Source organism: Ictalurus furcatus, chromosome 2 (genome assembly GCF_023375685.1).
Source record: "Ictalurus furcatus strain D&B chromosome 2, Billie_1.0, whole genome shotgun sequence".
Classification (NCBI taxonomy): domain Eukaryota; kingdom Metazoa; phylum Chordata; class Actinopteri; order Siluriformes; family Ictaluridae; genus Ictalurus; species Ictalurus furcatus.
In genome coordinates this window covers 1,778,963-1,791,462 of record NC_071256.1, presented here as the reverse complement: position 1 = coordinate 1,791,462, position 12,500 = coordinate 1,778,963, and the positions used below count along the sequence as shown (strand labels likewise).

The following is a 12,500-nucleotide window of genomic DNA, read 5'->3' as shown; positions in this document are numbered from 1 at the left end:
TACATATATTACTATGATGGATAGATAGATAGATCAATGTATTGAATGATGGATGGATGGATGGATGGATGGACAGATAGCTTGATTAGATGATGGATGGATGGATTCAAGGAAGGATGGACAATGCTTCCCTCATAAAATACAGATAAATGCAATATCTTTGGAACGATCAGAAGGTTGGGAAAGATGGATTGCTGAATGGATGGAAGGATGGCTGTGGGATAGATTGGATGGGTAATGGAATGTATTCATAGATATTCTGGAGTTCGCATTGATAGATGAAGGGTTTGATAGATGGATGGAAGAGTGGACGGATGTGCGATGGATGATGAAGGGAAGGTGAGGGTATGGGAATTGAAGAGACCAGCTGGGGTAGATTATGGGATGTGGTTGCCTGGGAGACCATCTGTGATTGGCCCACTTCTGGGTAATTGAACGCGCCAAGTGTGAGCAACAGAGTAGTGGATTGGACATCAGGATCTTCTGTCATCTCATGATTCTCTCTCTCTCTCTGTTTAAAGCTGTACGCTAAACTGCAGTCGGTGAAAGCTGAGATCCAGGATGTGAACGACGAGCACGTCAGAACCAGACAGGAACTGGAGCAGACGCAGAATGAGCTCACAAGAGAACTCAAGTTCAAGTGAGTGCACACACACACACACACACACACACACACACTCACACATCTGTATCTAAACTATTACAGTATGTACTTACCCAGTGTGACTCTGAACTTTATCCGTTTGTGTGTTCGTGTATCTGTGTGTGCGCGTGCATGTGCAGGTACCTCATAATCGAGAACTTCATCCCCCCAGAGGAGAAGAACAAGATCATGAACCGGCTGGTGTTTGATGTCGACGAAGACCAGTGGAAATTCCAACCTCTCGTTCCTGCCGAGAAGTGAGTGACCTTTGATCTTTGACCTTGGTGCTACCTTGGCCATTGTTTGACCTCAATTCCTTTGTGGATGCGTGTGCATGGATCCGTGGGGCGTGTGAGCTCCGTTACGTATATATACGAGTGTGTGTGTGTGTGTGTGTGTGTGTGTGTGTGTGTAAATGCCACATGTTCTGTTTGCTAGGACGATAAAAAAATCAGTAAGTGTCCCTCAAGCCATGTTTTGTGTTTTGTTATGGAGTTATTGTGCTGGTTGTGCTGTGGATCAGGTGGTAGAGCGGGTCGTCCACTAATCGTAGTGTTGGCGGTTCGATTCCCGGCCCACGTGACTCCACGTGCCGAAGTGTCCTTGGGCAAGACACTGAACCCCAAATTGCTCCCGATGGCAAGTTAGCACCTTGCATGGCAGCTCTGCTACTGTTGGTGTGTGTGAATGAGACACAGTGTAAAGCGCTTTGGATAAAAGCGCTATATAAGTGCGTAATTTACCATTTAGCTAACAAGTAAAGGAGGTTTGTGGCTACGGGTTTAGGATCAGGCACTGTTTAAAACCATCACACATTCTCCTCAAAGACCTCACAAGGCCTCACTGTTCTTCACACAGAGAGTGGAGAGAACAGAAGGGCATTCAGGATGAAAATGCACGCATTTACTCATTCACACACGCTAGAATTTGTGTGTTGTGCTTTTGTCCAGGCAATGATCGAGATCTCTCTCTCTCTCTCGCTCTCTCTCTCTCTCTCTCTCTCTCTCGCTCTCCCAGTAAGTTTACTCAGATGAAGAAGAGACCCACCTCCGCCGTGGGCTACAAGCGGCCTATTAGCCAATATGCCAGGGTTGCCATAGCGATGGGAGCCAATTCCAGATACAGGGTATGTTTATAGAAATAAGAAGAGAAAATAAAAAGAATGAAAGATAAGCAGCTAAGTACACGTTCGTGTGTCTTGCCTTTCTTCCTTAATACTATAAAATAGACCTGTTTTTTTTTAACTCCAGGCTGAAAACATCATGCTTCTGGAGCTGGACACGACTCCGCCCACTCTGTTTCAAATGGACTTCCCGGGTGTGGGGCCAGAGACGGAGCCAAGCCGAGACGCGCAACTGGACAACGCATCGTACCGAGAGAAAGTAGCGGCCAGTCGGGTCAGGAAGTCCCAGTCCTGGTCAGTGTGACATCCACTCAGCTACCAGTTTAGCATCATGAGCCAGTTCGAATGGTTTTCTGAGCAGACTGAAAAAGTTGAACTGGATAACTGTTGTTAAAGCAGTAATCTGGGATTAGTTATTACGAGGATTTGTCGTTACCTCACAAAATCGCCTGTCATCACTTATTAAGCTGTACAACTCACCTGTCGCGTGTTAATGACATCACTTCCTGTCTTATGTGCGCAGGTGTCAGGCTGCACGGCCCATGTCTTCCTCAAGTTCGGTGCTCTCCCTGTCATCCTCAGGGTCCAACGGTCTGGCACACCCCGTCAGCACCGCCATGGCAACCGCCCACCAATAAGAAGTCAAGGAGCACATCTTTGTCCCTTCTTTGATGCACCAACGAGGGACGAGTCCCTCGTCCCACATCCTTTTTGCAGCATTAAAACAGTGGCCTTGTCCGAGACGCTTAGACAGAGCAAGACATGCTACAGAGAGGACGAATTCTAGCACGATCTCACATCCTTCCTTTATTTTCATCTTCAAATGTGATCTCTTCAATTTCAGCCACGACCCAACGAGCTCTGGTTAATATCGATTCTCTTTTGCGTCCACACCCGTTAAATAGAGACCGTTTCCAACATGACGTCTGTTCAAACATTTCAGATTCCTTTCCTTTTTAAGCTTGAAGTTTCAATATGTTTTACTACTGAAAAGAAAACGGTCTTAAGATGGAAATTAAAGCCACTCTGGTCGTCTACTGAAGAGGGTATTCGAGGAACACCACTTCCTGTGCGATCTACTGTATAGAAAAGAGCCGGGAAAGACAGACAAGACGGATGAAGACGAGTGCAGACGTCTTTCTCTCGTTCTCCGAGCTCCGCTTGCATGTTGTACCGTGTGTATCCGTGTTTGTAATGTTGATCAGGGTTTACGGAACAGGGCCTGCATTCCGTTGGCCGGATTAAAGGGGCTAATTACGTGGGCGTGGTCTACGCTTAGAATTAGAAACGGTAGAATCGGCACCGTTGTGTGGTTCTTTTGGCTGGTACCAAAAAACAAAACCGGTTTTGTCGGGATATCAAACGTGTACAATATTGGTGACGGATTGGTGTCGAAACGTCGCGTGTACTTATGGTTACGTCGCTTATGACGAGGAAAGTTTTCCTACCAAGCACTGATCGTCATTTTTACATCCCAGTTAGCAGACCCAAGTTAAACCGTTTTAGATTAACGTACTTAACGTTAGAACACTAAGAGATTTTGCATGAGCTACGTTTCCAGTAATGAGAATAATGCAAGGAGATAAAAGGACCGTAACGATTTCATCTTAACGTTTAAAAAACTTTAGATAAGGTTTACGTAAAGGCTTGCGTCAGTTTTACGTATGCTTTAGGTAAGGTTTTTGTAAGGGTTACATAAGGTTTACAGAATGTTCACGCAAGATTTATGTACAGTTTATGTTAGTTTATGTAAGGTTTACCTAAGATTTATGTAAAGTTTACGTTAGGTTGATGTAAGATTTACCTAAGATTCACATAAAGTTTTTGCTTGGCTTGTGTAACCTTTATGACAGTTACTTAAGGTTTACATAAGTTTTAGGTAAGGTTTACGTACGGTTATGTAAGGTTTACCTAAGCTGTACGTACAGGTCTATGTAAAGTTTACATAAAGTTTACCTAAGGCTTAATGTATGACTTGCGTAAGCTTTACATAAGGTGATTGTAAGGTGTAATGAAACTAGGTTTATACACGGTGTGTGCAAGGTTTACGCAAGGGTGTGTAACGCTTATGCAAAGTTTACGTCAGGTCTATTTAAGGTTTTACATAATGATGTCATTTCATGCAAATATATTCTCGCATATGTTTTGCATAATTTGCATTCGATACAGTTCCACCAAGAATTTCATATAGATCGTAAATTGTGTCTACACTGTATATATATATATATTTTTTTTTTTTTTGAGTTGTCTGACTTTTCCATTGTGTACACTCTCATTCTTTTGGAAAAACGAAGGTTAAATGTAAATTTTTTGTTTTGTTTTGTTCCAAAGAACCCTTAAGGAACCAGTAAGTTCCTGAGGCTCATGGTTAGCGATCAGGCTGCAAGGTTTGGAGCATTTGAACGGTCACCGTGAAGGCAATAAACTGTTTAGGGATTGTTTATTAGACTCATTTGGATTCGGGATACACGAATGTAATGGAACGCCGATGGTTTAAAGATCCCACGTGTTGACAAATGTCCCATTCCACCATATATTTTTTTTTTTTGCAGGTTTGCATACACCTTTAAATTACTGTTCAGTGAAATATCAAGAGGAGTGCAAGAGTCTAAAGCCAAGTGCACACACACACACACACACACACACACACACTCATATACACGTACACATACATAAATTAGTTCTCACACTGGACACAAAGACTTGCGCTTTGCTTGGACACACCTAGCCTAAAGCATCCACGCCAACCTACCCGACTCTAACTGTATAGATGCATAAGGACTGAATATTTCAAATGTGTGTTCAAATCGTGACTGTACGATAAAACTACTAAATAAATAAAAAACCGAGAAACCCTGAAATGATGTCGAGCGAATCTCTGAACGTAGTGTGTTGAAGATTTGACGAGAAAACGTCACTTACAAATACAAATAAAGGAAAATTCTCATTTGTGTGTTTTGGCCCTTTGTTTACAACCATAACGGGAGAAAAAAATATATAATATATTTTGATAAAAAAAACAAAACTTCTTGAAATCATGAATAATACCCTCTGGAAGTGCGCTGCAGGAAAGGCCCTCAGTACCGGACCTTAACGGCAGAAATCTTACCGCTAGATTATCGCGCAATCCATTTGAACCTTCTTAACCATTAGTAAACGTAGAGAGAGCCGAGGAAGGAGAACGTTAAAGTGGATTCTACATCAGCATCCCAGCACTCATTTCTGGACTGGTTCCCAAGAGAATTTGTCTGAATGGTTTTAGCCTGGCTATAGAAATGAACACGGAGCATGTGATATTACAGATTCTGCTCTCTAAGGACGTAAAATCGACACGGCTTGAAGGAAACCAGCCTGAAAGCAAATGCTTTTGCAACCACAGAAACAATAATTATATAGGATTCTTTATTCGGGAAGATCGTTTCACCATGACCACATATAGGCTACCGAAGTGTGTTATTGTCATAGAATTAAGGGAATCAGATGTAGGTGGTGAATTTACAAAACAACTAAAGTGTAGTGATGGGTGCTTTCAAAACAAAGCTTCTAAACCGTTGCGAATCTTTTGCTTCGGATTAGTGGTTCAGCACGCGTATCAAATTGGGCAAGTCACGTGATTTCAGCTAAACGAGGCTTTGTTACATCATTAACGTTTTGAAACTTCCACGGTTTGCTGCTAGGGGGTGTTGATCTCCAGGTGAACCAGTGTTGTCAGGTTTATGATTCAAATGACTGATTCAATTCATTCAGGACAGGATTCAAACCCGAGGCAGGAGCGTACCTGTCGAGAACTCTGTCGACTCCACCACACACTTCCTTGTTTGACACAAACATCATGTATGTTATAATTTGTTAACGCTTGTCTGATTCATTGTCAAGGTTGTGTCAGATCAACACCTGTAAGTGACCACGAGGTGTCACCATGGAGACGGGTGTCGGATTGTTTCGAAGCCTCGACACAATACGGCACATTTGCTTTAACTGCTTCAGTGTTTCACAAAGCCTCAGTCTGCCGACAAGACAAACATGAAAACAAAAAACACTCACGATGCAAATATACCATAATAACTCAGCAACCATACCAACTATACACAAACTCAACACTCCACAACAAAGGTAGGGGAGAAACACAAAACTTAAATATGGAATTAATTGAGGTTGTGAAACACAAAACAGGTGTGCACGATCAAGGAAGGAAACGGAGCAGACAACAAAAGAAGAAATTTTTTTTTGGAAAAAAGTGAGTGAGGATCCCCTCTGGTGGTCTGGGGAGGAATTGTCCATGGTGGACACGACAGTTTTATTTGTTTAAAGAACACAAAGTAGACAGATTTGAAAAATCATTGGGGAGGAAAAAAAAAAAAAAAGGCATGAAATACAATACACAAAACGCATCACTTGTTAGTGACATGCAGAAAATGTTACACACTAAAAAGCAACATCACTACATCACTGCTCTGAAAATTGCCCGATCTCACCAGTGAAAAACAATCAGCAGAAGATTCATTTACATTTATTTACATTGTAGAAGCGTCAGAAGTGAATGTAATGCCCTAGTGTATTGCATTTCACTTTCATCACTGTGTTGCAATCATGTCGGTCTGAATTGCAATCAAGTACGGAGCATTTCCAGCGTGGAATATTTCCTGCTAATCACTCGTAAATTTTTCACTGATGGGATCGCGTTTGGCACCAGATCATCTTTGTACCTTCATCTTCATGCGGTCCTTTTATCTTACTTCCTCTTACTTTGTAAGCTAGTCTAGGCCTCAGTGACTTTGTGCGAGAGACGCTGTAAGACGAGCGCGTTGTTTGTGGAGCTGAATCAGGTATCTGGAGGGAGTGGTTAATAATTAACAAACACAGATACACACACTGTATCTTGCATTACAGCTAATCGGCAGGGGCATGGAGGACGTGTTCTCTTTAACCTCGGCACAGGGTCATTTCCTTTTCACTGAAGGAGCTCGCCGAGAAGAGCGCCGTGTCATCGGAACCCTGATTGTCTACACTGATGATCTTCAGTCAGTTATAAAGAAGCAGGTCGTGTTGCTGTATCGCTGTAAACATGATGATTGACAGGTTCAGGGTAAGAGTGATGGGACCGGAGTGTGTTAGTTGAATGAACATGTGAGTTTTGGTCTCTAAAGCACTGACAGGTGGTCAGCTGCTTGTGTGGCACTGGTTCTGCTATTCCAGAATCCGATGGTCCATAGAACTGCACAGGCCCCGATGTTCTTTGAGCCTTAAGTTCCAAGAGTGAGCCCAAGTTTTTAGAATCCTGTTTTAGCACTATATGTTCTCATGGTCTTATGTTCTCAATGCCAGATTTTCACCAAGGCCCTAGGTTCTCAGGCTATGTTCCCAAGATCCTTTGTTTCCACAGCCCAATGCTCATAGGTCCCAACTTTTCAGGGTCTTATATTCTCAGGGTCCAACCATCTCAGAGCCCTAAATTCCTGGATCCCTGTGTTCCCATAGTCCTATGTTCTCAGTGCACTATGTTCCTGGTTCCCCATGTTCTCACAGCCCTATGTTCTCCTATCCCAACTTTTCTAGAGCCTTACATTCTCAGAGCCTGATGTTCCTACTTCCCTATATTTCCAGGGTTGTTTGTTCTTAGAGCCCTATGTTCCCAAGTCCCAGGGTTCCCATGATCCATATGTTCATAGAGTCCTATGTTCCCAGAGATTCTTCATAGGACTCTTCCCAAACAGCTTTATGTTTCCAGAGCCCTATGTTCTCAGAGTCCTAAGTTCTGACATTCGGAGAATGTTCAGACCTACGTTTTCAGTTTCATATGTTCTCAACAGATGAATGTACGTCATAAACAGCTGAATATTAATGGATTTGTCCTCAGAGAGAGTTAAAGGAGGAGCAGATGAAATCCCAGCAGAGAATCCAGGAGAAGCAGAAGAAGGTGCAGGAGCTGAAACAGACTGTGAACACTATAAAGGTGAGCAGTGAGCAGAAACAGAGCTGCTCCTAGAAACACACACAACATGGACAACGAGTCGTTTAGATCTTCAGAGGAGAGTCACTGAGCTGGAGGAGCTTTCACACACAGATGATCACCTCCACTTCCTCCAGGTAACACTCACTGTCTGACACACACACCTGTCTGTTTAATCACATGTATATTTCTCCACCTTTCTGCATCTCCATGATGTTTTTCTTTCTCTCTGTAGAGTTTCCAGCCTCTCCGTGCCTCTTCTGGACGTGAGGACTCACGCAGCATCACTGTCAGTCAACATCTCTCATTTGATGGAGTGAGGGAATCTCTCTCTGCTCTGAAAAAGAGACTCGAGGAATTCTGCCAGGAGGAATTCATCAGAATCCCTGAACACGGTGAGAGAAATCGTCCTGCTGGGAAATCTTTACTTTCTCTGCAGCACGGTAAAGAGAGACATCAAATTTCCCCAAAACACACAGAAATGATTTCCTATGATTACGTGAACTTCCTGTTATTGCTGCCCTCTACTGGAAAGATGATTTTATACAGTTCCACTTTTTATTCATGTCTTAATAGTGTAAAAGCTTCTGTTTTATTTTCAGTTATTCTACTCTGAATAAAGCACAGAGGACACACACACATTTATTCACACACTCCTACAAAGAGAGAGAGACAGAGAGAGTTTATAAGTCATATGAATAACATTTATTCAGTCAGAACATTTCTTCTGTAGTCATTAGTCACCAAAGCAGCTCTCTGCTCGTGCTCATGTTATTAATAAAGTTTATTTCTCCGTCATTCAGAAGGAAAAAATCTCATTTAAATCCCACAGCTAGAGAATGTGTTTTCTAAAATAAAACGCTGATTAAACATCAGACACAAATCTGATCCCTTTAAACTGTTTCCGTCTTTTACACCACCTGATTTTTCCTTCTCCATTTTGTTTCTGTGTCTCCACAGCTGCAGCAGTTCACATCATTTCACCCCCAGAACCAAAGAGCAGACAAGATTTTCTGCAGTGTACGTGTAACACACACACGCTCACACATCAGTGTGATATGTAGACATCAGCAGGAAAGGACGGGGTAAGGAGCGTTGGTTTGGATTCAACAATCAGTCCTGGAGTCTGTGGTGTTGTTCTTCTTCTCTCTTTTTCTGTCACAACAACATTGAGACTGATCTCGGAGTTCCATCATCCTCCAGAATAGGAGTGTATGTGGATCACAGTGCAGGAACTCTGTCCTTCTACAGCGTCTCTGACACGATGAAGCTCCTCCACAGAGTCCACACCACTTTCACTCAGCCTCTATACGCCGGGTTCGGGCTGCGCTCTAGTGGATCAACTGTGAGATTACGTGATCCAGAATAAAATATCAGTATTGTGATTTTATTGAATTAAAATGAGCAAAAATATCTTTACGCAAATATAGATATAATATAAAATGACTTACTCATATTTCCTAATTGTCATTAATACTGTTACAGCTTCTTTATTCTGTCCTTTAAGAGATTTTAATGTTATGATAATGTGGCTGTTATTGGAAAAAAACAAACATTCACATTGTTCCTTATTTTGTTCCTGAATAAAACTATTATACTAAACACATGCTATAATAGATAAATGCTATAAGTGTCTTTGGGTAATAGGCTAAATTTGGGCCAGCATTTACCACTCCTCAGTCTCAGCATCTCCGGCGGCGCTCATGTTGATCTGCTGCTTCCGATTGTGGGTCTTTCATCCTGTCACGTATCAAGGATGGGTTCAGAAGCAATCGCAGATAATTAACATTTATTATATAAACAAACAACAAAATTAAGACAACCAGGCAAACCACTATGGCAAGAAAGACAGAAGTCTAAGACAACGAAAGACAGAAACAGTGCAGACAATGGCTATATATACAAGAGTGCTCATTAACAGAAACGTTTATCAGGTGCAGGTGGTCATGTGATATGTAGTGCAGCGCAGTGGCTGATGGGAACTGGAGTCCAGAGTTCCCTGATACATGACAATAGTGTTATTGTGTTTGTAATTCTTTATATTATCTGTCTACTGACTGCATCCTTTACAGCAATACATCAACTGCATGATATTATTAAATGATTACGTTTTTCCTCAAATGTTTTTCCAGTGAAGGTTTTATTTTATTCTGTTTTTTATTATTATTCACGAACCAGGTTTAATAATGTCCTTAACAAGAGACGACTGTAGCTACCGGTTTAGCGTTACGCAGACTGCATGTCTATATCATGACACGTTCAGCTCAAAAACACTGTTTGTGTCAGTAATACAGTTTCACAAAATGCAGAGTAAATTCTATTACAGACATTAAATACCCAAACCAAATCTCTCTCTGTCTGTCTTTACTGTCATTACTGATAAAATAAAGTGTGTTGGGTAGAGTAGGAGTTCTGAAACACGCAGAAATCAGTCTGAGAGTGTTTAGTCTTTAATATAATGATGGACTGAATCTGAAGGAAGAAATGGTTAACAGAGGAGTGTTTATAATCTCTCTGTCTTTGTGCTCCTCCTCCAAAACCACCTCCTCATACACACAGAGAACCAGGAAGTTCATTTCAAAGGAAACGAAACTCAGAGTTCAGTGCAGTCTCTCTCTGTGTCTCTCTCTCTCTCTCTCTCTCTCTCTCTCTCTCTCTCTCTCTCTGTCTCTCTCTCTGTGAGTTCAGGAAAATGGCCGAGGCCAGTATTTCAGTAGATCAGGATCAGTTCATTTGTCCAGTTTGTCTGGATCTGCTGAAGGATTCGGTGACGATCCCCTGTGGTCACAGTTTCTGTAAGGTGTGTATTAATGACTGCTGGGATCAGGAAGATAAGAGCGGAGTGTATAGTTGTCCTCAGTGCAGAGACACTTTCACTCCGAGGCCTGTTCTACGCAGAAACAACATGCTGGCTGAAGTGGTGGAGAAACTGAAGAAGACTGAAGTCCAAGCTGCTTCTCCTGCTCACTGTTACGCTGGACCTGGAGATGTGGAGTGTGATTTCTGCACCGGGAGAAAACACAAAGCCGTCAAGTCCTGTCTGGTGTGTGTGGCTTCTCTTTGCGAAACTCATTTAAAACCTCATCTTAAAATTCCTGCTTTGAAAAAGCACAAGTTAGTCGAAGCTTCTGGAAATCTAGAAGAGAAGATCTGCTCTGAGCATGATAAAGTGCTGGAGATCTACTGTCGTACTGACCAAAGCTTCATCTGTTATCTGTGTATGACGGATGAACACAAAAGCCACGACACCGTCTCAGTTAAAGCGTACAGAACTGAAAAACAGGTGAGAAAAGCAAGTCTAATCTATTCAGAGTCATTTCATACAATTTACATGTCTAATCTAAAGTAGCTGAAGAATTTTACGTCCGATCTACTGAGTTCTGCATTTCCTCTAAGAAGTAGCGTACTCTACTCCAACATTTCTATCTTTTAATTGCTGCTGAACTGAACAAAATTTGTGTTTAGCAATAGTAAAATCACCCAGTGATACAGCAAGTCATAATAATAATCACATTCTCACACCACATTATGAACTTCTATGAACTTTAAAACCCCCGACATCCAGTCTTTTACACTTTAATAAGGTGCTCCGTAGAACCCGAGTGAACTTTAACCCTTTATCTGCAGGTCATATTCACCCACTGAGCTCATAATCTCATCATGCATACACAGTGTAATGTATTGTATTTGTTTTCAGAGTGAGTTAAAGGAGGAGCAGATGAAATCCCAGCAGAGAATCCAGGAGAAGCAGAAGAAGGTGCAGGAGCTGAAACAGGCTGTGAACACTATAAAGGTGAGCAGTGAGCAGAGACAGAGCTGCTCCTACAAACACACACAACATGGACAACGAGTCGTTTAGAGGCCCAGTAAGAGACGGAATGAGGGTTAAGTTTTAAAAAGGACCTCCGTTTGTTGTGTGTGTCTCCTAACAGCTCAGTGCACAGACAGCAGTGGAGGACAGTGAGAGGATCTTTACTGAGATGATCGGCTCCATGGAGAAAAGGCGCTCGGAGGTGACGGAGCTGATCAGAGCTCAGGAGAAGGCCGAACTGAGTCGAGCTGAACGACTCCTGGAGCAACTGGAGCAGGAGATCGCTGATCTTCAGAGGAGAGTCACTGAGCTGGAGCAGCTTTCACACACAGATGATCACCTCCACTTCCTCCAGGAAATAAAGGTACACTACATCCACATTTCCAGGTGAAATATACAGGTTATGGGTCATTGGATAAATAATGGTTCTTAGACGTCTAAAACTGTTCCACTTTGAACCTTTTCTAATATGGAAACGACCTGCTGTAAGATTTTACTTAAAAACTTTAAAGTAATTGTAGCTGTAATTTCTTCTCCTAATTTTACGCCTAATTGCTGTACGCAGGTTTTAGTCTCCGGCCGTCGCTCTCCCGACTTTACTAGACCAGGTTTTCAGTCTGATCTCCGTGAGGACTCACGCAGCATCGCTGTCAGTCAACATCTCTCATTTGATGGAGTGAGGGAATCTCTCTCTGCTCTGAAAAAGAGACTCGAGGAATTCTGCCAGGAGGAATTCATCAGAATCCCTGAACACGGTGAGAGAAATCGTCCTGCTGGGAAATCTTTACTTTCTCTGCAGCACGGTAAAGAGAGACATCAAATTTCCCCAAAACACACAGAAATGATTTCCTATGATTACGTGAACTTCCTGTTATTGCTGCCCTCTACTGGAAAGATGATTTTATACAGTTCCACTTTTTATTCATGTCTTAATAGTGTAAAAGCTTCTGTTTTATTTTCAGTTATTCTACTC

General features: G+C 42.2%; 2 protein-coding genes across 2 annotated transcripts in view; both read left to right on the top strand.

The window, feature by feature from the left end:
- The window catches only part of LOC128618733 (kinesin-like protein KIF3C), an 11,933-nt gene extending 9,529 nt beyond the window's left edge, over window positions 1-2,404 (top strand). Inside the window, exons 4-8 of the mRNA XM_053642527.1 lie at window positions 522-640; window positions 784-900; window positions 1,661-1,769; window positions 1,894-2,060; window positions 2,290-2,404. Coding sequence (XP_053498502.1) covers window positions 522-640; window positions 784-900; window positions 1,661-1,769; window positions 1,894-2,060; window positions 2,290-2,404 — 627 coding nt within the window. The remainder of the gene's footprint in view (window positions 1-521; window positions 641-783; window positions 901-1,660; window positions 1,770-1,893; window positions 2,061-2,289) is intronic.
- A 7,766-nt stretch (window positions 2,405-10,170) lies between these two features.
- Window positions 10,171-12,500, top strand: part of LOC128618919 (tripartite motif-containing protein 16-like) — a 10,907-nt gene continuing 8,577 nt past the window's right edge. Inside the window, exons 1-4 of the mRNA XM_053642619.1 lie at window positions 10,171-10,999; window positions 11,414-11,509; window positions 11,649-11,891; window positions 12,093-12,282. Of these exons, the coding sequence (XP_053498594.1) occupies window positions 10,409-10,999; window positions 11,414-11,509; window positions 11,649-11,891; window positions 12,093-12,282 (1,120 nt within the window). The 5' untranslated portion in view covers window positions 10,171-10,408. The remainder of the gene's footprint in view (window positions 11,000-11,413; window positions 11,510-11,648; window positions 11,892-12,092; window positions 12,283-12,500) is intronic.